Raw genomic sequence first — 25866 nt, forward strand, 5'->3', positions numbered from 1 at the left:
ACCGACTTGTATCAACGTGTACCAACATTGCATCAGCATTTGTTCACTGGAGTACAAACGTCATCGTCGTTTGAACATATAGCACATGACATAGCAATAGGTGTGTACGACTGTATAACACGTCATTGCTGATCACGTCACAATCCGTGTTTTTATCGCTTACACCCATCCACAGCCCATGTGTAACGAACAATCGTCTTGTCGCAAGCTCGCGTCGAACGACCGGCGTAGGTGTGCCTTCGTTGGCATACGATCATCTTCGACGTGGTCGTCATCGTGCTGCTTTCGTCACACGCACGTACGATGGTGACCCACACGCACAGTTAATTACTTAATTGACTTAAACACGTTAGTTCATCTGGTAACGGTCCGCGGAGCCCCAATTTTGAATTTAAACTTGCACATTTTCTTCACATTAAGAAGCAGATTGAAGACTTCATCTATCAGAGTACTCATTTTAGGGCTTACAACGCGAGCTTTACTGAGTGTTTGCTACATAACAAAAAGTAGTATACGTATTCAGTGCAAGCGCCCTTATAGGTTATACGACGTTATTCAATGCGTGTTTTCAGAATGTGAAACTGACCCTGCTTTATGTTCGCTGTGTTGTGGGGTGTCTTTGGCGCTGCTGTCTGTCAAATGCTGTGACTGATTATAGGGGGATGAGCCTCGTCAGGAATTTTGCCTTTTGTCCTTCTCCTACAGTGTACTGTACAACTGCTACACTTTGAATAAAACTTCACTTCAATAAAAACTTCACTTCATCAAACAATGCTGGATAATCAGGTACCTGCAAAATGATTCAAATATCATCGATTTTCCTCAGTTCTTGGATTCCGCACAATATTTTTTTTGGTATTTGTTCACTGACATGTGCGACGAGTTGTGGTCGTACAATCCTCTTCCTCGTTTTGTGATATTTTGTTGAATTTCAGTCTTACGTGTGGCGGTTGAGGAAGGAAAAGGAACGAGAAAACAGTGGACTGATCCCGTTATTTCTGTTATGTACCTGCTGGAGCTCCAAAACAGATACAAATCTCTATCGAATTTCTTTGGCACATTAATGTGGTCGCATATGGACCCCCTTAATGGTAAAACTAAACTGAAGACTCCCGAGTGTGGCCTACCTCTTATACTCGAGGACAACTTTCTGTGGCTATGAAGGGAAAGCTACGGAGGCGAAGTGCACACAAGTGAGAGCGCGTCTGAAAAGAGTCCCGCGTTTTAATCCATGTCAGTTTAGGATGGGGAAACACCTTATTAACAGTTAAATAGGACAGAACACACCACCGAGTGTAATGGTTTACTAATTTTGCGGCTTTTCCCTTCCGCGTCTGAGTAAACGCGAAACCGTCACACATGGGAGCTGCGTCAATTCGGAATCTGTTCCGAGCAACCAAAAGCACTGTCAAATGCTGCCGGACTACTTGGCGCGGCAACACATGCGCAGCAGCCATTGCAGACTTAGTAAAGCGGTTTCCTTCGAAGTACATAACGCGAGAGAGTAACAGTGAAGCAGCGACGCTCTGTATAACCCTCTTCTCCAATCTCTCCATGTGAGGCAACTTCTTTAAGAGGGTGATGCTGCGTCGGCTGGCACGTGTGCATTGTGACATTCGCCTCCCATCTCCCGTTATATCTCGCCTAATTTGCCACGGTATCCTCCACCGCGTTGTGGCTCGAATTGTTTTTTTCTTTTTTACAGCGAAGCTGTTTATGCGGACCCTGTGCCGTCGTTGTCGGAGTTCGCTAAAACTACCACCATCAGCAATGGCTTGAGCGTCGCCTTATTCTTCCACAGCTGGCTCCGTTGCCGCTCGTCATTCCACCGTAGCATTTAGCTTCTCTTCTGTCGTCGTAATGGGGAGGCCGCGTTTACGATGGTATGAACCATTGATTGAGCGGGTATGAGCCATTCATTGTCTTAGGTGACGAACAGATTTAATTTTGAAGCACAAGGCCATGATTGTGAAATGTAAACGCCGTCATCTGCCGTCAACTCAAGAGCAAGCAATGCAAGATTCAACGTCTCCAGACAGAACAGTATAAAGGGGAGGAGGCACACTGAGCAGTGCAGACACAAGTGACGACAACTCAAGATCAAGCGGTAGAAGAGACAACACAATACCAAGCAAAAGAACATTACACACAAAATGAATGGAAAAACAATCAGCTAGTTTTCATTTCGCGCCAAACCTTGCTCTCGTACTGGCGCGCAAAAAACGGCGGAGTCACTTGCACGCGAAAAAACAAGCACGGCAACACTCAGAGAAAAAATCCATGCGCAAATTCACGCGCGTGCACACACACACACACACACACACACACACACACACACACGCACGCACGCACGCACACACACACACACACACACACGCACGCACGCACGCACGCACACACACACACACACACACACGCACGCACGCACACACACACACACACACACATACACGCACACACACACACACACACACACACGCACACACGCACACACGCACACACACGCACACACACACACACACACACGCACACACACACACACACACACGCACACACACGCACACACACACACACACGCACGCACACACACACACACACGCACGCACACACACACACACACACACGCACACGCACACACGCACACACGCACACACGCACGCACACGCGCACGCACGCACGCACACTGGGAGAACCGCAAAAACATTCCTAAAGCATGCTCACCACGCGAAGCACTCAAAAGCGAAAATGAGGTAAAAGAATGGTGAAACAAGAGATTTACAATATGGACTACTTGCGAAGTTTGACTTGCATTGTGTAACGCCCGGTGTAATTAACGCAGCTTCGCTGTTCGACCATCTTCATCGACTGACAGGGGCGGAAATTCCTTTTTCTTTTTTTTAGACTCCTACCTCTGCGTCAAGGGTAAAGCCACGGCTCGTTTAAGAGTACTATCTAAACAGGGCAAGCTTTATATAGGTACAGATTATCACTTTTTATGTTTAAGTGGCGCTCTTCAGCGTAAACAACGGCAAAAGCCGCAAGGGAGCCTGTAAATATTGCTCCGATTGGTGTATACTCTAGACCTCACATTAGCATTAGTTAGGACAAACAAGCATTGTTTCGGGCATATTAGTGTATTACACTAACTTAGGGTAAAGAGTGCCCATTACTTGAAAAAATGTGAATATCTATGCCTTTTTAAAAGTTACCGAGTTAAAAGTCAGTGCGCTTCAATAGCGTTCTTCAAACAACTATGAGATATCATTTTGTACCCAGAAAGATTGAGAGAGGGTGAGAGAGAAGATTACTCCTGGGGATATAAAGAAGAAGCAAGTGTCTGAACGTTAGGTGCGCGTACACATGACAGCTTTTAGTGATACTTTAAAGGTGATCTCACAGTCCAGTCGACTACTAGAAGCGCAACAGGGCTTTAGTGGCTTTAGTGGCTTTCTCAGACGATGACACTTAAAGCAACGATGGCGAAATCTTTCTTTTTTTCTTTTTTTTAATGAGCGGGCTCTCTGTCTCCCAGTCGGCGTAGGGTAGCACGAGGTGGCCAGTGCTGACCTCCAAATGGCGTTTGTTGAAAGGTTAGGAATATTAGTGGCGCTTACGCAGACAGCTTTAGAAAGTAAATAAAACGATAGCAGTTAAAAGAAGAAACAGTTGATCCCTTCCTTGGCGAGCCATAAGGGACAAATCACCTCCCCCCCCACCCAAAAAAAAAAATATAGAATGACCGACCATCCTGGAGGAGCGACTGATAGACTCCTCGTCGAAAAGCAAGTCATGGTTAAGCTTTTCTCACCGACAACAACCACAGGCGTAGTGTCATCGCGACTAACCCACGCATAAAAATAGAGTCTAATAGTCTTTCTCTTCGACCCGCTGCACATAGGAAAGGCTTCACACGTCTTACCAATTCGCATTTGTACGTGTCTTATAAGAAGACAAGGGTGTGTGTGTGTGTGTGTGTGTGTGTGTGTGTGTGTGTGTGTGTGTGTGTGTGTGTGTGCGTGTGTGTGCGTGTGCGCGTGTGTGTGTGTGCGTGCGTGCGCGCGCGTGTGTGTGCGTGCGTGCGTGCGTGTGTGTGTGTGTGTGTGTGTGTGTGTGTGTGTGTGTGTGTTTGTGTGTGTGCATGTGTGTTTTGCAAAGGCCCTGGCTATGTTTCCGTGACGCACACAGATATGCATTCTTAATACTTACGATATCACACGTATAACTTCTTGCGTCCCTTTTAAGACTACAACAGGAGAGTGCCTCTTTGGCTGTCTACTCACCTCTTAAACAATCCTTAGGAGAACCACCGCTAGCACGTCGCACAAAGTAATTCTCACTAATGCGATATGCGGATAATCTCTACTGGCAAGACTTCAGAATAGTGTCCTTCGCTCACCTTGGAGCCCGAGGCCCAGAATGACACAAGACGTAATTTGAATTTTATTACGCAGGAGGAATAACAGCATGGAGCGTTCGAACTTCTCCATTTCATGCCCAGCTGAGGTCAAATAAGGGAAACTATAGTCTGTGTACGTTTGCTTGAAAGATGCTATTTAATTTCGTTAGAAGCTTTGATAAAGAAGGGAGAAGACAAAGAAAATGGAAGTGATAAGTCTAGCAGCTGTTTCACCAACCATTGTTGAATGCGATTAAAACGTAATTGCACTGGACGAAAGAACGAACACGTATACACAATTTAGGTTGTGAAACTCGAGGTTACCCTGCTTTGCCCAGTTTCTATATGCGCGGATAAATAATGGGCGTTTGGGAGAGCAGATGAATGGGTGCGGGGAGTTTCACGGGTGTAGAATAATGAGCAAGCTTTGCAGCGAAGGCAGGAGAGCTGCTGCTGCGGAGTGACTGCGGAATCCTGGCGAAAGAGTGCACTGGGGGATGAATGAATGAGCATGCCAGCGGTGACAAGAATGGGAAACATGTACATTCAATCATGCGAAGATCATTAATTGTTCTTCCTCTAACGCCAGTTTTGCACTACCCTTGGTACAATTACAATGAACATTGAGGTATATACCACACGAAGCCAATAAACAAACAGCGAACGAAGTTTATCAGTGACATAAAAAAAATAAAAAGTGAAGAACCACTGTTTAATAAACACTTTTGAAAACAAGGGTATGTCTCAGAATATATTCTGAGCTTTCGACGATATCCACTTGTGCGACCTAAGCAGGGAAACTCGCAGCGCTACTTATTGTAGCCTAACGAACAACGAGATCATATGCCAGAACATTAACTTAAATTTCAATTTGGTCGTTCTTTTTTACCTGCAACGAAAAATGTTACGCTTAAGATTGATCAGCATATTAGCAATCACCATATCATATCTTCATCACATGCCGCAGTAGACGCACCTATCATGTGTGTTCTTTAAAGCGAAAATTTCTTTGCTAACGAAGTCTCAGCAACTAAGTCTCAGCTTGCCTCAGAAATGCCTTGTTTTCAGTAAAAGGCAATGAGCCCCGGTTTTCAAAATGCATATGGACGTTGTAAGATTGTCTGTACGGGCAACAAGTTATCAGTCGGTATTTTAACTATACTACGTTATATCATTCCAATTCGTGCCACCATCTAATTCAAATATTTAAAATTCGAAGTGATTTCGCATGTGCTGGCGAGGCCGACTTAACGGGAATCTTCTATGTACTCAGCTTAATTTTCGATTGTCAATGGCAACTCACGTACGAGGCTCACAGTTTCTAAGTGAATGAACATAGACATGTCGACACACCCACGGACTGCCGATTTTGCGGTTTGCGCTCCAACACCAGCTGGCCACAATCTCGCAAGGCGAAATACTCGTCAACGTCATTAGCGAAAGCAATAGCGTTACCGACAACACTGACCGAAGTGGCTATGCTCCATCAAAACGTAAAGCCGGTGAGTAGAAGCGGCTTCATGTTGAGAGTATATGCCGCATTGTCTAAAGATTCATGTAGACCTGTGCATAACTCAAGCTCCTTATGACTAAGCAGGCGAAATCTGCGTGTTTATGACGCTCTTTGTTGCTAAAAGAATTGTCGTTCTTGTTTGCCCGCAATTATTTCGCGCTTTCCGACTTGAAATTTGAAGTGAAAGACAGAGCGTGACGTCCTTGTTTCCATCTTAGCATACGTGTGACTGGTTGTAATTAGAACTATAGCACAAATCTGCACAAACGGCTTCCGATTGAGCCATGTTTCTTCAAGACAGAAAGGAAAGTGTAATTTTCATCGGCTTCAGCGTAACAGCACAAGTTAACACAGAAGTTACGCAACCGATGAACGTGCTCAAGACACGTTACGATTATATGCGAAGTTGAAAGAACATAATGATCCAAGTGCAAGCCGAGAGTAGCGCAAGCTACGTTGAAGATTCTGGCAGGAAATTGGAGGTTAACAACATTTCTTAATATTTTGTTTGGCTGGAAAACAAAAGGAAGGAAAGGGAAAAAAGAAAGCATCAATGACTACCAAAGCTAGCTTTTAATGGAACGGAGCTTGGGTGAAAGATTTATCTAATCCTCACAACGCTCAGCGCCACATTAGTTGATCTCGAAGGAAAGAACAAAAAAAGAAAAGTCGCAAGTTGTGCACATTTTGGCCACGTGCCTCCATCTGCTTTTCCGTGACCCTTAGCATTATTGACGGCCTACGTACCCTCGCAGCTGGCGCGCTGTGCCTCGGCCGATGATGCTGGCCGAACTTCGCGCCAGAAGCAGCAGCAGAAGCGGGACGAGTCCAGGCCGTACGGGGCCCATTGCACTCTCAGCCTAGACTGGCCGCTCACCGAAAGCGGGAACGGACGGCGACCGTCCGGCCGCAATCGCGCGCGCACCGCTGACCAAGGGTCTTCTTGGGCGACGCCCGGTGTCGGGTGTCCCTGAGCTCGCCCCCGCGACTGTACGGCCCGCAACGACGGCAGCTGCACGTGCGAGCTCTCGCGAACGTCGGGCAGGGCGCGTGACGAGGATGGTCGAGATTGTGATGCGAGAAATTTTGACGCTTTCGCTCGATTGCTGTCCAAGCAATTCGGTGTTAGAAGGCGTTGAGCGTGGCCGTTGCATACGTTACCTGCGTGAAAAGAAGGACGAGCAAAAGCATAAGGAAAAGGCAGATGAAACGAATGAAGAAAGGTGGACGAAAAAAAAAGGAAGCGGATGAACGGATGAAACGGAATACGTTTCTCTCTAGCATTCACACCTCGAAAGCCAACGTACTCACAGCCTTGCAGCAATCGAGTTGACCGAAGTGTGGAGTGTATGCCCCTTTTACTTTTCCAAAGCAAAAGCTGCTCCTCTTTTCTCTTTCAGCGAGAGAGAGATCAAGGAACGGAAACAAGTGTGGAGATTACAGTGAAGTATAAGTTAGTGAAACTGAAATTAAATACATTGCGATGAAAGAGATAAAACTAGTTCGTTTCGTCAGCAAAGCTGCAATCGAAATGTCTTATGCAACATTCATTTGTGTTTTGCGCCATTCTGACTTATGTAGGACCTAAGGTCTCGAAGCAACCCCTGGAGTGGCTGTAGCGTACGGTCCTGGCCTAGTTTTGACTACCTGGTGTTGTTTAATGTGCATCTAAATAAATTAAAACACTAATGTCTATTCATTCCGCGTTTTCAGTAGTGTGACAGTTTGTTACGTGAACACTTAGTCAAAAGCATAGAAGCCGTTCTGTGAGTGACAAATTCTGTCGTAGAGCATTACTGCATGGCTTTCGTGCATTATCTGGCAATCAGAGGTTCAGGAAAGTGTCGTCTCTCTTGCATAAGAAAGGATTTCGTGCAAAGAAACTTCCAATGGGGTCTTACGCAACTCTATGCCCAGACCTATCACCAGCGTAAATGTTTTGAAACTTTTGATTGACTGTATAGGCCTATGCTCCTGGCGCTTTAGCATGACAACACGGTCTTTTTGTCAACAGCATTCGTTGGAACACCTGCATGTTTGCGCACTACAGGCACAGTCCTGTCGCCTAAGTTGCCAGGCGTTACGAAACGTGAGGGAAGCAGAAAAAAAAGGCACACTGAAATTGTAAAAGCCGAACTGAGTTCGCAGAAGCTAATTGCATTTCGTTTAAATCAGTGTACCTAGTCACTTCACGCAAATGTAATCTCGGGGCGCTTGTGTCGACTACGCCGTTGTCGCCTAGATTGCTGGGAACCATCGCGAAAGTACTTTTTTCAGCCGATCAAAGTACTTCACTTCGCCGTCGATGGAAATGCGAGATATGATCCGCACGCTGTGACAACTGCCTTGTAACGATGGTGATGCGAGCTGTCAGACATTAGGATCTGCGTGTGCACTTAGCGTGTACATAACTTCGTCTCTCTTCACTATCCCATGTAGTTCGTGTTGAGTTTTCGCATGCGCGAACTGTGCACTGGCGTATCAGTCGATGTGGAATACAGTGGTGCTGTTGGCGGTGGTGATGTTATATTGCTACAGGTGGGATTAGCTTGGACCACCTGGACGGCAATTGCTCTGCCTCAGCAACTCTTTCCACATCATTAAGGTGTGTCCACCATGAGTCGATCAATTCAGACTCGCAGAAATTTGAGTACAATGCATGACACCTCCTTGCGAATTACCCACTGCCCTTTCGGCAAAATAATGATGGTGATGACGATGACGACGACGACGACGACGACGACGACGACGACGACGACGACGACGATCATGATGATGATGATGATGATGACGACGACGATGATGATCTTAGGCACCGTGGCGCGTACTCACTGTGGAGGCCCGGCCACGAATCAGGCAGCGTTAGGGAAATATAGTTAAACTATTTTGAAAACTATATATTTATGCGGACGCCTGGGTCACGCCCCCTTCTCATGCTGTCCAGAAGCATCTCCCTTTCAGAACAAAACCACTTGCAGGATCAGGTTAAGTGCGCTATATCACCCGTTTCGGTGCCCTCAGTGCAACGTGGAGACGCTGGAGTGTAGGCCAATCCCGTTTTAGCTCAGTGCAGGAGGGTGACTCGTGCGCGGATAAGTTCCATTACAGCCCCTGCTTATGCGGCGGGCTTGTAAGCGGAAACAAAGGGGCGACGAATTGTCTTACTAGGGAGCTCGCTGGAGCTCTCGCTGTAGTTATGAGATACCAGCGCTAGGAAACAGCACATGAGACGAAGGCGACGCAACACTGTGCTGTCGTGTCTTTGTTGTCTCGTTTGCCGTCTCCTAGCGCTGGTATCGCACCATGAAAAACCAATGAGCCCGACGCTACGCGTTAGCAGTCTCACTGTCGGCTGCATTTACTAGCGACATAAACATGCGAACGTATTCATTGAATTGTAATCATAATTCTCTCCTCCCCCCTCCCCCTCCCCATTCTTTTATTGTTTTTGTGATTTTCTTAAGTAACGGAGCGACTAACGACAAAGCTTGTTTGGAGGCATTTCACCAGGTAGGTACCGATTGCCTGCTTCGAATCCAAGGAGTGTGACGGCATTCAGGGCGGGCGCGTTAGTACGCTTACGAAGAAGGGCAGGAATAACGGTACTCTCTGCATCGTCCGAAGAGAATAGGAGGTAGATCTGTCGGAGAAGACATGGACGTTGTTGGAGTAGATTTCATTCAAGTTCTTTAGCACAAATGAACGAGCCTCAGAAGAAGGTGTCAATCGTTTGGAGCGCCATCCAGGTCGTAAACGACATCCTTGAAGTTCCAAGGTGAACCAGCTCATCGCCTTCGTTTCGGAATTAGCTCCAGTGTAATAGTTCATCATACATTCTATCATTCCGATACTTTTCTCTCTTTCCCTTTCATGTCAGTGTAGTGTAGTGGTCCAGAAGTACGGTAACTACCAGATGCTCGTTCCTCCGGGCAGTTTTTCGTCTTTCCATGCTCTCTTTCCTCCCACTGGAAACCGCCTTAACAAAGGAGGAACCGACGAAGAAGAAACTGCAACGAAAAGGGGCTCGCGCTTTTCGCGCCAGCTCCGCGCTCGCCAGACACGTGCGACAGCGAAGGCCGAGGACAACTGCGTAGCGTCGCCTCGAAGCAAGCACCCTGCGCCAGGACCGCATGGACGACGTTCAGAAGCGAGCGCCGTCGGCCCGTTCGGACGCCTCGTCCAGGGCGTCTCAGCAACCGGAGCGGCCCCCGCTGAGCGATGAGCAGATCAGCGAGTTCCGCGAGGCTTTCACGCTGTACGACAAGGACGGGAGCGGCCGCATAAGGGCGTCCGACCTGGGCACCGTCATGCGGTCCCTGGGCTATCACCCGACCGAGGCGCAGGTCGCGGTAAGCGAATGCCTCGGTGGCCGCACTCGCTTCTTGTCAGCTGTGACAGAGGGGACAAGTCATGGTAGCATGCAACCTTGGGGCGGCAGATCAGGAAACGAGGCAACAGTTCGTTCGATGTTCTGACACGTCATTTGTACTGCAGATGCTCCTCGCCCTTCCGAGTCCGGTTTAGCTCGCTGCGCGTCTAATTAGGATGTCAGGCACGCGCTCATACGCGTCGTTGTTCCGTGGTCATTCGCACGCTTCTCTCCAGTATTCCGAAGTTTTCACCATAGTTTGACCGTCGCCTTGCCGTTTTACACCAGAATTAAAATTATAAGTTGTATAAAAATTTCCGAAATCGCCATGCAAGATGTAAGGACTTACGGTCCGATGAACCATGCGCGCTGTTTTAGACGTACTTTTGATATCGATTTTGCGAATGAAAGCGCGTTCTCTTTTCTTTGCAAGCCACTTTGGTAACAGTTAGAGTAACAGAGTGCTTTCGGGCGCTCAAGCAATCATAACGTTAAATGGTTGTTAACTTCGCTTAGAATAGGGAGCGCTTCAGAATAAAACGATGAGTGATGCTCTACCGTAGAAAAGACAAGCGCGCAGGCACTTGAAAATTTGCGCATGTGAACTCGAGGCTTTTAGAGGGCGCATGGGCAGCGTCATCACCCTGTATATATCAATGATTGGTCGACAGTGACAGGCGTCAGTGAGCACCTCTCCCTTAGAGGAATGTGGCACACTCCATGAGATCTTGTTGAGCTTATTCTGGCGAAGAGGTCTGCTGTCGCGCTAGCACTATAAGTGAGTAGCGCTCCATACGCTCATCTTTTTGTTGGCTGTAATATGCCCGGACTGCTGGTCACCTCTCTGGTGTACTTAGCCTTTGGTCGAGTGTATAGAAGCTGTACATATCGCGGACCTTGCGGTTCACGTATGTCGGTGCCATCAACACGTGCACATTACTTTCTTTAGTAGTTACTACTACGTGAAGCAAACAGAGAATGAAGCAAGAGAAAGCATAGGGGAAATAAACTTTTATATGTACTTGAAATGTAGAAGTAATGAGAAAAAGAGCCATGAACGGGCGGATGTTTTTTTTCTTTCAGACTATACATAATTTTAATAAAGTTGCTTGTGGCAGGCAATTCAATTTGTTGAAACAAATTACTCAAAAAGGGCCGACATTGCGGGCAGGAAAAACTAAAACGCATAATCTGCTAATTGAAAACATTGCAATTAGGATTTAAACTGTTTTACGGCACATATTACAATTTGAGAATTGCAGCCGGTGAGCACGCAAGGCGAAAAAGCACACAAATAACTGGGACGAAAATATATCTCGTCACGCGCTTTGGAAATGAATGTCTTGAAACTGGCGTCGATCACACGTAGAATTCGTTCCATGTGGATGCGCCTTGAGAGCTGACCAGCTACAATTCATAAATTACAGTACATATCGTAAATTAATTAAGAAAACTTAGGTTAATTTTGTTAATTACTGAATTAAGCATTTCGATATCTCGTGGAAGTAATGGCCACCTTTTTGAGTATCCAGTGTAAAAAACTCGGATTGTTTTATCGGCCACAGACATTTAAAAAATTCTGCCGGCTATAAGAAAAAAAGAAAGCATGAGCCACTCCACTCTGTGAGGTGGATGGCCAGCGAACCTGTTTAACACACGGCACAGAGGTGTCCCAGAATTTTGAACAAAGGTTCTAACACATTCATTGTCTTGATCAGTGGTCATCGTGACTATATGTGTACATTGATTTGTACACACCTGCGTGGAGGACTCTCTCTCTCTCTCTCTCTCTCTCTCTATATATATATATATATATATATATTTCTCTGCATTACGAGAGGGATGAGTCATTGAATTTGTTGCTTGCTTAGCCATTGCCATTGCTTGCAGCCATGAGCCATTGCTGATGGTGATAGCTTTTGTTGACGCAGAACAGAAACAAATGCACGAATGCCTAGCCATAAACAGCTTCCCTGTAAAAAAAAAAAACATAAACACTCCCTATATAACAAAAAAATCGAGTTCCTTTGTGCCCCTGATTTCCCTCACTCATTCCTTTCTTTGGCTTATATACTATAAAATGAAAAATGGCGAGGGGCTAGCCCCGCAGAGGCTGTCACGCCAAGCCCCTGTAGCAAGAGTATAAGCGCACCGTATGTTGAAAGCAGAAAAATATTGCACAGGCTGCTTTCGCGCTGCATAGAGGAAGCGTCGGGGAAAAAAAAAATTGTCTACAATTGTCTGCACCATCGCGCGGATTCTGCGAGATGTTACGCTCTCCTGACAATGGCAAGCGTCTCACAGGAAATAGTGGGCTCCGAATCGCGGGAGAACATCGACTTTCCCGAGTTCCTGACCATCATGGCGAAGGAGGAGTTCCGGCTGGACGACGTCGACGAGGAGATCCGCGAGGCGTTCAAGGTGTTCGACCGCAACGGAGACGGCTACGTGAGCGCCGCCGAGCTGCGTCACGTCATGACCACCATGGGCGAGAAGCTGTCGCACGAGGAAGTGGACGAGATGATACGCGAGGCGGACCAGGACGGCGACGGGCGCATCAACTACGACGAGTTCGTGAGCATGGTGACCTCCAAGTGAATAACCGTGCCGAGGGACTCAATAAACCGTTCTTGTTTCCTGCCCATTCGTGCAGATGGCTGCTTCGAGAGACTTAGGACACGGTAACTTACAGAGAAAGAATAAAAAAGAAATCTCACTGTGTTTCTTACTACATGCTTTTCAGTTACACGATGCACAGGTACTAAGGGAAGCTTGGGGAGCTCCTGATTTGCATGCACCGACAGTTAAGAGTACAGGTTCTCGTGCCGAGATAAGCTTGAGAAGGCATTTAGAAGTCACACACCATAGAGAATTGCTGTCATACCATGGGCTGTCGGCTGCGACAATAAAAACAAATAAAAAAGTACTTGGTAGGTATCGGCAAGTGGGGTTCCAACTCTCGCTCCTGCAGTAATTTTTTGACTGGGTGTCAGTTCGGGCGTTCGCTTCCTTATAGTGCCACCCTATCTGCCCCGCACTTAGCCCCAGGTAAGGTGATAGCTTTTTGAAGAAGGGGAACGGAACAATATTCTAGCAATATGAAAGTTAGTACACTGGAAGAGCAAGATTCAGCAAATGCATTAGTGTAGAGTGCAAGTTGCTGCAATACAAGTGTTGCGCTCTGCTGTTGAACGTCACCTCAAGTTGAACACCACAGATTACGCCAACAGACACCTTTCTCTTCGCAAAGGACCTGTATGTGAACCGAGTATACATTCCTCTAAGAAATCTTTTTTTTAAAGCAAGCTGAACTTATTCTGATTGCATTAAGTCAGGTGAATTACCTGCCCAAGCGGATATCATTTGCCAGATAAAAAAAAAAGAAGAACAAAAGCAATTCGTTCACTAGTTAATCCATTCACGAAACTGTGTGTCAGACATTGGAAAGTTGAAATGAATCATCATAAAAGTATAATTCCGGAAACGTACACTTGAATATAGCGATGCAGATCAAAATAACTACCGTCAAATTTTATTGGGATAAAAATTAAATATAACCTGGTGGAGTGTTCGCGTTCTGAGCGCCATCGGCGGCGCCGTCTTGTCCCAAGACTGCGCAAAAACACGGTTCGCGCGAGCAGAATCGTCCCCAGAGACGCCAGAGGCGCGCAGTGCGCTTGGCTGCAAAAACGACGAAGTCGAGGGAACGGCACCTACACGCTCCGTGCTCAATCGGCTCTGCACCGTTGCCAGGGCAGCTTTCTGCCTTCCGCTGCTGGTGTGAGCGTTGTGTGCACAAAGACTCGCGTTCTCGCATCATAGTGTGCATACCACACCATGATGCGCACAAGGAGGTTAAAAAATAATTGGGCGCCCATAGTGGTCCGAGCTGAACAGATGGTATACTTCAAGACACAAACGCTGATGGTTTTTCCTTCTGTTACTCCGTGCTCTATTGAGGTGTGAGGCCTGCAGCGGCCGGCGGCGGCTCTCATCATCCTGTCGGCTTTGTGAGACGCCTGTAATAGCTGCCTGGGCCCTGTTTCTACTGTGCCGCAGAGGTTGCGTCGCATTCCGTGTCGCAACGACATGTCGCATCCGCGCATTCTTAGAACACCGTCTGATGAGCTTGAGCTTAACGCTAAGGCTTGCTATCGTTTCCAATGCTTCACCTTTTCTGCGAGGCTGCCCAGTCTTGTCCGTTCCATACCGCCTTAGTCACGCACGAGGGACAACAAAGCGTGATTCCCGGTTCATACCCTGCTTCCCGGTGCATACACTCATAATAATGTAACGAAGGAACAGTCTTCAACGGAGCCATGTTCTAGCTACGCATTGCCCAACGATTTACCTTATTCACAACCTCCGGAATAACCCCTTCGATGTTTAATGAAATTTTGACGAAATCTTTGTTTTACCGTTGCAAATGCCATATTTAGAACTTATAGGTTTGTGAGAACTGCGTTCGCATTGAAGGTTCTTTAGTCTGATATATTATGAACGATGAACGCGCCCTGCAACTCGCTTGCGCGAGAGCACGTAACCTTTGTTTTGGCGGTTAAAGTTCAGCCGCCAAGCACTGACCAGGAAACGGGGAGAAAAAAGCCGAATATATCTATTCGCGTGAAAGAATGTGCATGTGCAGATATATGTGCAGACAGCAAAAAGTACCCCTGTGGGCCACCCGGTCGAATTCTGTCCAGGTAGATGCTCAAATTCTTCTGCATAGACACAATTTCACTTGTGTTCTCTCCTCAAAAAACATTTTCTTTTTTTCACTCACTAAAAAAAAAAAAAAAAAATTGAACAAGTCTCGTGTACTAATCATAGGCATTTAAGTATTCGTCAATGAAACGCCATAAGCGAAATTTTGTGTGCCGAGATGGCAACGCAGGTGAAAAAGCCTTGTTGTTTTTTTTCCAGTTATGTTGTACGCCAGCAGGTGTGCGAAAGGGTTCTTCTGAGAATTTGTCAAAAACATTGCCGAACATCCCCTCGATAGTACGAGCCATTACTTACGACAACAAAAGAACAACAATAAACATTATTGATGTTGATTATACCGAAAAAAAAAAACAGCGAGAGTTACATAGCTAGATAAAGAGATAAACGTTTAATAAAACCAAAGGTCATGGGTCCATCAATTTTGGTGCCATTGAATTTTCGTCCCACCAAAGGTCGAGACTTCGGCTACCACCTGAGATCGTGGGTTCGACTGCTTTAATTAACTTTGCCTTGATTAACATCAAGGGTCGTCGGCTCGAGTGCATTAATTAACTCGATCTTAATTAACTGTGCTTTAACTGACACCAAAGGTCGCGGGTTCGACTATCAATGGTAGCAACATCAATTTTGGTGCCATTGAATTTTGGTACCCCCAAAGGTTGATGGTTCGACTCGTACCAAAGGTCGTGTGCTCTAGTGCCTTAATTAACTTTGCCTTAATTAATATCAAAAGTCGTGAGTCCGAGTCAAAACAATGGTCGTGGGTGGCACCACCAATTTTGGTGCCATTGAATTTTGGTCTCACCAAAGGTCCAGGGTACGACTCCCACCAAAGGGCGTGGGTCCGAGTGCCTTAATTAACTCTGCGTTAATTAGCTTCACCTTAATTACATGTGCTTTAATTAAAACCACAGGTCGTTGGTTCGACCATCAATGGAGGAACCATAAATTTTCGTGCATTAAATTTTGGTTTCACCAAAGGTTGAGGGTTCGGCTCGCCCCTAAGGTTGTGTGCTCTAGTGCCTTAATTAACATCAAAGGTCGTGGGTTCGAGTCAAAACAATGGTCATGGTTGCACCACTAATTTCGGTGCCATTGAATTTTGGTCCTACCTAAGGTTAAGGGTTTGACTCCCACCAAAGGACGTGGGTTCGAGTGCTTTAATAAACTATATGTTAATTAATTTCACCTGAATTACATGCGCCTTAATTAAAACCAAAGGTCGTTGGTTCGACCATCAATGGTGGCACCATCAATTTTGGTGCCATTGAATTTTGGTTTCACCAAAGGTTGAGAGTTCAGCTCGCACCAAAGGTCGTGGGTTCGACTCTCACCAGTGGTCGTGAGTGGCACAACCAATTTTGGTGCCATTGAATTTTGGTGCCATAACGCCGGACAGTGTAACGCCGGACATCGGATTTTTCGTCCCATGACCCGTCTAAGGCTTTCGCCTTAAGAAATGGTCAATAAAAGGTAACACAAAAAGAAGAACTGGTTTATTGTCGTAATATGCTTCAAAACAGCTCATATACAACACGTATATTATATTGATACGGAACAGTAGCAGTGGCTGAAATGTAGACGACCGGAAAGACGACGTGGAGCTGGTCACTTGGCTATCGCCATCTTGGTCGCGCTTGGTCTAACGTTGTAAATATGCATTGTAAATAGTTATTGCACATGAGTTAACACATAACATTATACAGAGGTAAAATGTGGTAGACATGTCGTAATATCTCTGGTGATCGGCGGTTTTGACATTGTCGGTACTGGCCGCGTATGCAAACGAGGAGACTGACATGCAACTAAGGCTTTTTTAAAAAAAAGTTCGGCCGCATGTTACAGTCCTGTAACACGTGAAGGCGAAAGCCTGCTGCACACGTGGTAATACATTAAGTTATACGATCGGAGGGGTCAGACTCCTTGCAAGACATAACGAGCCGCAGTGTGAAGTAAACGTATGGCGCTGTATGTGGACCACCTCAACGACACATGCGAGCACCTATTGCACTACCTACAGGTTCTTTCTTTCTTTCTTTCTTTCTTTCTTTCTTTCTTTCTTTCTTTCTTTCTTTCTTTCTTTCTTTCTTTCTTTTTCGGATTCGTGTAACCTCAGTTAACGGACCACTGCTGCATAACGTTCCTTTTCGATTTATTCAGTCGTTGTGGTGTGAACCTCTCCTCTTGTCCTTTGTGTTTTTGTCTGGTTTTTTCGTTCAAGTATGTACCAACTGGCCCAGATTTCAACCCTTCATTTTAGGGGTCAACCAACCGCGCCGTCTCAACTGCCTACTCTCGCGTATTGCAGTCGAAACGATCGCGCCGCGAAGGGGGAGTCTTTTTTTTTTTTACCCAGGACAAATCTGGATGGCAATCTTCGTACACATCGGTCTTATTTAAATCCGCCATACTGACCACACAAGGAGGTAGACGATGATGGGACGCCTCTTTTAAACATGTTGTAACATAATGTTGCAAATCTCGCGGAGGCGTCAGTGGAGAGCGGAGCCCGCTTCGTCCACTTGTGTGCTCTCGCTGTATTTTGGGTTGTTTTACTTGTAACCGCGGGCTGTAGATGTGAGAGAGCGAAAAAAATAATAAAGCAAGGAGTAGAAAGACAGGGAGGTCAACCAGACGAGCGTCCGGTGCAGATGAAACAGGCGACGCTGGTATGACGTCATTCACAAGAAAGGCAACGCCAGACTGGTTCAAATAGCAGAATTGCCTGCTTTTCCTTCTTTCAGAAATAGATTACTAGAGCGAAAGCTATACAAATGGCTTGTATTGGAACTGTCTCTTCTTTCTTTGCATGCTCTGAACGTGGTCACGAGCCCCGAGGACTCGTTGCCGCGTGCCGGCGCCGCTTTGAACCGTGGGAGCATCCATCGTCATCGTCATCCTCGCTACCGTCGCAGTGGTCGCCGCTCTTTCGGAAGCCAGAGAAAATGGCAGCTACGTCAGAAGAAATGCTGCCTTCCCCGAACGTGACCCACGGTGCGGAGGCCCCGGGCTTGGCGGGACAGCCGACAGCGAGCCTGAGCGGAGAATGGGCAGCCGGCCTTAGCGACTTCGCATCGTCGCCACAGGGTACGGCCGGCAAGCCGACCGCCGGGCTCGGCAAGGGATCGTCGTCCAACCTCGATGACGTCGAGACGAAAACCGGAACAACGGACAAATCGAGCGCGACGCTGAGCGCCGAGCAGCTGGCGGGTGTCGAGAAGAGCGAGTCGATGAAAGAGACCTTGGCCATGGCCTGCAAACTGAACGTGAGCCTCAGTGAGGAACAACTGGCCGACGTCGTGCATGACGTGTCCAAGGAGGCGGCCCTTGCCGTGGTAGACACGCTGAATGTTATGGACTGCGTTGGCAGCAGCGCGTCAACGAAGGAAGCCACGCTCCTTAGCGGCAAGCTGAACACGAAGATAGCCGACGCCGCGAACGCCGGATCAAAAACGCAGGCCTCTGAACTATCGAGTAAGCTAAGCGCCGAGTTGAAGGCAGAGCCATGCCCGACTTTCGAGCTGAACGCAAACCTGAGCGACGATCGGGTGGCTGAATTAAAGAAGGTCTTTGAAGGCTACGATGCCCAAGGAACCGGCAAAATTCCTGTCTCCGAGCTAGGAAGCGTGATGCGCAGTCTGGGATACAAACTCACCGACTCGATGCTCCGGGTGCGTAGAAAGCATTCCTTTAGCGCATAAGTCGCGTGTACAGAGGCCCATCGGGAACTGGCCAGGTTCGTGCACTGTTTCGCCAATGATTTAACACTGGCATCATCTACAAGTGTTACAGAGTGCGAAAGGAAGCACGAGGAATCTTACGAGGCGTCGCTTAGGCCACCTGCTGCCTTATAGGTGTTGGCAGGGTTGGCATCATCGGCACGAGTACAGTGCACGCCAAAAATATGAAGGTTCTTTTACGAAATGCTTGCGTGAGCATTTTTAGGGTGAGCAACGTTTCGAATCTGTTAGGGTTTTTTTTTTTGCTTGCTGCACATTCAAGCATTAATTGCATACGATGGCAAATACAACTGCACTGGAGCCAGACAGCGTTGCTGTGCTAGCTCTGTATCAGGCTATCGCAATGCATTGTGCCAGATTTGGTGCTTTTTCTTCTTTTTCAAGGATTTCTTAGGACCCGTAAAGCGCACCGGCATTACCTTCAGCGAGTTCATCACCATGATGGCCAAGGACGTGCTGGCGGTGGATGCCGAGGAAGAGTTCAAGCAGGTGAGTGTGATGGAAGTCATCGAATACTTGAAAGACGAATCCCGTGTAGTACGCATGCGACGTAGCCGTGAGAGTGAACAAACGGCTTAGTAATGGATGTTGTTGTTCACGCTTCACTGCTACTGATGTATACACTAGTGAGCGCGGTTCATATCTTGTCGGCACCTATTTATGAATTACAAGCGGCAGGTTACGGCTGAGCACGGCGAAGACGCCACTAGACTATCAAGAGTAAAACGCGAGCTACTTATTTAGAAAAAAAAAGTTATAAATTTTCGTTTTTACACATTCACCTATGTTACAGGTGGTTTTAGAGATTTGCGATATGGATCCATATTCAGCAACTGGTCTTAAATTCACTTATTCCTTCCAGGACTCTAGTAATAAGACGCTGCAATGAGATGTGCTTGCGCTATGTTCTGTCTATTAGCATTTTATAAACAGGCGCGATATTAATGTCTCTCGCTATTCTGTAAACCATTTGCTGCCATTTGCCTTTCTTAGCGTCCACTGTAGGCGTCCTGCTAAATCCTCGTTCACTTTGAATACATATTGCGACATAACCATTTTTGCCACTTTATTGCAGTTTACTTCCTCTCTGTTACAGTTAACGTAGTGGTTCCAGTCAAGTCAATATTTCTTGCAATTCATTGCTTATATGTCGGGCCATTTTCAGTTTTTTTCATTAGTCAACCAGCTTTGTTGCAAACACAATATTCCTTTTGGGTATCGAGCCAGCTCTTCCACACGGCCTTACGCGAACAAATTGTCGACACAGTCGATCGTGAAAAGAGCGTGTTCTTGCGCAGTTAGAGTGCCCTCTGAAATGGAAGTGGCGAATGAGGTTGACATGATGGCATCACGTGAAACTACGTACTAAGTCCAAAGCGTGGGTGCTTGGAACTGAAATTCCAATTCCTTGCAACAATGACCTTCTTCAGAAGAACAATGGTCTTCAGAAGAGCGAACGGACAACGTAAGAGGAGAACGTAACAATGCCAAAAAGGTTCATTTGTCTAATCATTGCCCGCAGGTGTTCAAGGTGTTCGACCGAAATGGTGACGGCTTCGTGAGCTGCGCAGAGCTTCGACATGCGATGACCACGCTGGGCCAGAAGCTGTCCACGGAAGACGTGGACGAGATGATTCGAGTGGCGGACAAGGACGCCAAAGGGAAGCTGACCTTCGACGAGTTCGTTACCATGGTAACATCCAAGTGACTTCAAGGGCGGTGGCGGCGGTAGGAATCAAAATTCGGACAACTCCTTTGCCTTCAGTTGAGCAAGAATGTGAAGTTTATGACAAAAAAAAAATCAAGTGACTGACCGAAATAACTTAGGCTTAATTTGCGCTTTTCTTTCTTGTCGCTCCATACGCTCTGGCCATCGAATAAACAAACTTGTTCTTAGTGAAGCTTTCAGGAAACTCTGAAATGATGTTCCTCAAGGCATACAAAAATCGCTTTAGACGAAGAGATGGAGTAAATGTTAGTTGAGCTCTGTAACTCCAAACAAATCGGGTCTCCATTTTACAATATCTTCTAGATGCTTCGTGAGTCAAATGCTATTACTACGCGTCCGTTGCCTAGCTCTCTTGTTAACGCTTCTGAGGAGAATCTTTAACAATACAAACTTACCTGACGCGCATGTTAGACGTGAGGCATGGACCACCATTATTTATTTAAAAGAAAGCTTCACAGCAGGAGTTCAATTAAATACATAGGCTTGGAGAAATCACCTTTCTTGGAGCCCAATTTTTTTAAAGCTTGTTGTACTTAAAAGTAAAAGTTCAAATATATCGACTATATGTAGTAAATTATTGATTTAGGTCATCAATTTTCTTACAAAACGTCATTCGTGAAAACGCAAAGCTTTTAAAAGCTGAGGAATCAAGATTGCACTCAACAATAAAAAAAATGATATAAAAATTCTGTAAACTGCATCTACTGTGACACCTAAAATGGCCGAAACTGCTATGTTATACACCTCTATGAATATGCCACTAATGCGTAAGTAGTACATTTGCAAAACGTTCGTATTGACGATTTCACATAAGCTATAAACCCTTGTAGCATAATTGTTCCGTTCAGATTCTCTAAAAGATGGAGAACAGACTTTGGGGTGCGTTCGCAGGGACTTTGTTTTTTTGGAGACAGATTAAATGCGAAGCTTCATGAAAAACAGGTGGTTGAAATTAAGCGTCCTTTTCTTCTTCTTCTTCTTCGTCTTCTTCGTCTTCTTCTTCTTGTTCTCCTTCTGCTTGTTCTCCTTCTTCTTCGTAAATATTGCTACGCCTGGGCGGCCAAAAATGGCCCAATAATCCTACGAGACCCCCCCCCCCCCCCCTAATACATGTCAAAAATAAGGAACACCTACATGTAGAGTGCCGTATTTATTACAATATCCACAGGTTGTTTTTTTTTACGCAGAAATGTTACTACAAACAGGCTATTAACCTATGAGCATAACCATAGAATGTCCACTTATATTCTTAAGCAAAGGTATTAGAGGTAGCGAAAACACCGTGCTAACGGAGTTCCTCGGTCACGCCCGCTGTAAAGCCTGTCTGGTTATTATCCAAGCTGGCAAGGACTGCTGCATATCAAATGCATTCGACGCCTGTGAAGCATCCTATGAGAATGACTTCACTGGCAGTTTCAGCGAGCATACCACTTGTGATTTCCTTAAATCTACAAGCGAGATATGTAGTGGTCGAGCTTACTATAGACAAAGCTGTGTCATGTTCAATGTTTCTCGTCTTTTTCTTTAAAAAAAGAATAGATCTGAATCAACCTATATTAGAATTATTATATTTTATTTCTCGGCGAATTCAATATAAACAGGTCGAGCTAAATTCGTGTTCAGCCTATTTTCGGGCAAATACTGTGTTTGCTTTACGGTTGGCAATACTGTTTCTATCATGATGAGGACTGCGGCATCTGATGAGTTCGACGCTGATAGCCCGACTTATAGGTCTTATATTCCATGTAGTATGAGCAGGTCGCTATATCTTTCACCAACAGTTGAGGCTGAAATAAGAGACTTACTTCTAAAGTTGAAGAATTCCACAGCATCTGGTGTGGATGGCAAAGAGGCAGAACCAATAAAAGCTGTGGCGCTGCATATCTGTAAAGCAACGTCACACATATTCAATTTAATTTTGTGTACTGGCGCGTTCCCCGATGAATTAAAGATTGCAAGATTATCGGTAGCTTTTAAAGGGGGAGACAGAAATGACGTGAACAACTACAGACGGATTTCAGTTCTTCCAACCTATTCCAAAATAACAGAGCATGCCATTAACGAAAAAAATTTAAATTTCTGTGCCCAAAATAATATTATAACAGAAAAACAATATTGTTTCCGAAAACACCAATGTACTGAATACACAATATGAATATTTCTTGACTTTAAAAAGGCATTCGATTCCATTAAGCACGATACCTTGTTACAAAAGTTAGATGAGTACGGCATTAGGGGAACTGCTCTTAACCTAATTAAAAAGAATTTAACCAACCTACTACAGTACACAGGCATTTGTCATTCCAAATCAGCAATGGGTGAAATCAAATACGGTGTTCCGCAGGGGTCCATCTTAGGGCCACCTTTTTGTTATACATTAATGACATATCACACGTGCTTCTAACACCTTACATAATCATGTATGCTGGTGACACTAATATCTTTTTTTTCTGGTGGAAACTTCATTACTCTCGAGCAAGAAGCAAATACTTCGCTCAGTAAACTTTCAGACTGGCTTAGAGCATATAAGTTAGAATCAAACACTAAAAAGACAAAATACATTATTTTTCGGCCTCGTAACAAGGGTATTGATGATAGCTTAGTATTACAATTTCATGATGAAGTCATTATACGTTCTACGTCCCAGAGGTTCCTTGGTGTATACGTTTGAAGAAAATTTGAACTGGTCCAGTCATGTCGGCAACAGTAAAACCAGCATTGCAAGATCGACCGGTGTTATTAATAAATTAAAGCATCTATTACACTCTAGATTAAAAAAACAATTATACTATAGCCTAGTGCATTCGCGCCTCCATTATTTGTTTGTCTGGTGTACCACGACAAAAACCAACATCCATAGTTTACAAACCTTGCAGAAACGCATGATTCGGGTACTTGAGAATGCACCCTTAGAAGCCACTCCACTCCGCTTTTCAAGAATAATTGTATTTTAACAACAGAAAGCCTTATTAACAAAAAGAAAAACAGCCTTTGCAATATTTAAAGAGGTAAGACTTAATGAAAGCGCCTTTTTTAGAGCATACCTCCCGAATGAACATAAATACAACACAAGACAATTAACTTACAAGAAGGGAAAGATCCGTACAAATTGCGGCATGCAAAAGCAGGAGTTCATAGTTGATTTTCTGAATAATCACTCTGGCTTACTCACTATAATAAATGAATCACCGTCCCTAAGTACTTAAAAAAGAATTGAATATGTATTTGTTGTCGCTTCAGGTATGACTGTTTATTCTCTTGTACACAAATCGCAATAAATATTTCTGTTACGTATTTCATGTGCTTTTCATTTTTTGTGTATGTATTCACTTTGTTTACCATGCTTACCCTGTGTGCTTGAGTGTTTTGTGCACTGGGAACGGGTCGGGGAAGGGAACTGACACTTAGGCATTCGTGCCTTTTTGTCAGCCTCTTTGACAGAGATCCTTTGTATTTTTGTCTGTGAAACATTAATTAATTAATTAATTAATTCATAACGCCGATAGCACAAAGATGAAGGTGACGACGGTGACAGCTTGACGGCGACCACATTTATTTTGGGTAACATCTAAGACAGCGTTCACAAAGGATTCCAAAGATCACGTAGGGGCCTCCAGACGTAACTAGTAGTGAGAAGGGCAGAAGCGAGAGGATGAGGGCTGATTTTGATAACCGGTTGTTCACACTGTTTCAATTAAAAGAGAGAAAGGTAAACTTTATTTATTGTCTTGCTTTGTCTTGTCGATTCGCATATATAACTACCCTATCCAAACAGCCAACGCCTTCAGCTCCTATTTTTTTCACGATGACACAACCTCTCCTTCCCAAGTAACTCAACTTAATTGTCTCCCTCACTCATTTTTTCTCTTTCCCACAATACCAGAAGAAATACATAAGGTCATATGTCACCTAAACCCACCAGTGCGGGAATTGATTAAGCTCTACCTGCTACCATTAAAGTGATTGCGCACCTAATTTCTGATATTTTGTCTTTATTACTAATTTGATATTCAACACTGGTGTTTCTTAACGAGCTTAAGCGCGGTAATGTCATCCCAGTTCTAAAAAAAATGACAGCACAATAATACATAACTAACGCCCTATTTAAATTTTACCTTCTTTAGGCAAATTTCTCTAGAAGTTAATCGAATTGCGTCTAACCAAATACCTGACTAAATTTAATATTCTCTCTTTGTACCAATTTGGCTTTCGTAATGGATACTCAACAGATCTTGCACTCATGCATCTAATTGACCAATTAAAAAAATAATAGACGAAGGTCTATTTGCAGGTTCAGTCTTCATCGATCTAACAAAGGCATTCGACTGCTTAAACCATTATCCCTTTTGCTAAGCTCGAGGCTATCGATGTACGTGATCCTGCCTTCTCACTATTAAAAATCTACTTATCTAACAGAGTTCAGGTTGTGTCTGTGTCTATTGTCTATTGCAGCCAACAAACCACTAACATTGGTGTCCCTCAAGGATCCATCTTAGAACGGCTACTGTTGTTGATTGATGTCATTGATCTACCTAACAATTTTTCTACTAAGTGCATTCTGTACGCTGATGATGCTACCATATTTTCCTGGGACAAAAACATGTCACTTATTATTACCAAGCTAAATACTGATCTAGAAAATGTTTTAAGTTGGTGTAATGCTAACCTATTCTATTTTAATGCCACCAAGACTAAAGTTGTATTTTCCTCACATCAACAACATTCGGCATCCTTCCCTTCTTTAACTTTTGGCTCGCACTCTATCTCTCCCAGTCCATGCTCTTCTTTCCCTGGGATTTCTCTCGACTACAACTTGAAATGTGAAGATCACATTTCTCACATAAAAAAAGAAAATATCCTACGGTATTCCCGTTATAATTAAAGCTAGTGCCTACTTTATACACGGTACATTATTCTCGCTATAGCACTCATTCATTCACTCTCATTACCTACTGCATAATATGCTGGGGTAAAACTTATAACACTCACTTGGCATCTCTCCAGGTAATCCAGAACCAATTCATAAGAAATATTGCAAGCCGTTCACACTTTGCAAATGGAAAAATTACTACTATATGAAAACAACATCCTAACCATTTCTGAACTCACCAAATGTAATCTAGGGATTTTATTAAACAAAGATATGACTAAGGAACTACTATCGATCTGTTTCTCATCTTGTGACCTGATAGCTCATAGTCACACCAGATTTGCACTCAATAGTAATTCTATCTAAAATGCGTACTAACTATGGTAAACAGACTGCGAAATTTTCCTCGTTATCGCGTTGAAACACTCTACCACTCATAATCAAGAATGCAAGATGCTTATACCAATTTGAAAGAGAACTAAAAGCATTCATAATACATACTAACTGATAGTCCCCGTTTTTCC

At 44.9% G+C, this 25866-nt stretch overlaps 2 protein-coding genes across 2 annotated transcripts; both read left to right on the forward strand.

Moving 5' to 3' along the window:
* The first annotated feature begins 9931 nt into the window (after positions 1-9931).
* On the forward strand, positions 9932-12920 carry LOC126541634 (neo-calmodulin-like). Its single transcript, XM_050188487.3, has 2 exons — positions 9932-10258; positions 12583-12920. Exons 1-2 carry the CDS (start codon positions 10040-10042, stop codon positions 12874-12876), a joined length of 513 nt encoding a protein of 170 aa, XP_050044444.1. The 5' UTR covers positions 9932-10039; the 3' UTR covers positions 12877-12920.
* Positions 12921-16533: 3613 nt separating this feature from the next.
* LOC126541966 (uncharacterized) lies at positions 16534-20639 on the forward strand. The gene is made up of 3 exons (XM_050188936.2): positions 16534-18674; positions 19128-19232; positions 20266-20639. Exons 1-3 carry the CDS (start codon positions 17778-17780, stop codon positions 20449-20451), a joined length of 1188 nt encoding a protein of 395 aa, XP_050044893.2. The 5' UTR covers positions 16534-17777; the 3' UTR covers positions 20452-20639.
* The last annotated feature ends 5227 nt before the right edge of the window (positions 20640-25866 follow it).

This window comes from Dermacentor andersoni, chromosome 2 (assembly GCF_023375885.2).
Source record: "Dermacentor andersoni chromosome 2, qqDerAnde1_hic_scaffold, whole genome shotgun sequence".
Lineage (NCBI taxonomy): Eukaryota > Metazoa > Arthropoda > Arachnida > Ixodida > Ixodidae > Dermacentor > Dermacentor andersoni.

Excerpts from the sequence above, each read along its gene's own strand:
- LOC126541634 (XM_050188487.3), top strand. The coding sequence starts at position 10,040 with ATGGACGACGTTCAGAAGCGAGCGCCGTCGGCCCGTTCGGACGCCTCG. Across the intron at positions 10,259-12,582 it reads CGACCGAGGCGCAGGTCGCG|GAAATAGTGGGCTCCGAATC; the intron begins GTAAGCGAATGC and ends AGCGTCTCACAG.
- LOC126541966 (XM_050188936.2), top strand. The coding sequence starts at position 17,778 with ATGGCTTGTATTGGAACTGTCTCTTCTTTCTTTGCATGCTCTGAACGT. Across the intron at positions 18,675-19,127 it reads TCACCGACTCGATGCTCCGG|GATTTCTTAGGACCCGTAAA; the intron begins GTGCGTAGAAAG and ends TTCTTTTTCAAG. Across the intron at positions 19,233-20,265 it reads CCGAGGAAGAGTTCAAGCAG|GTGTTCAAGGTGTTCGACCG; the intron begins GTGAGTGTGATG and ends CATTGCCCGCAG.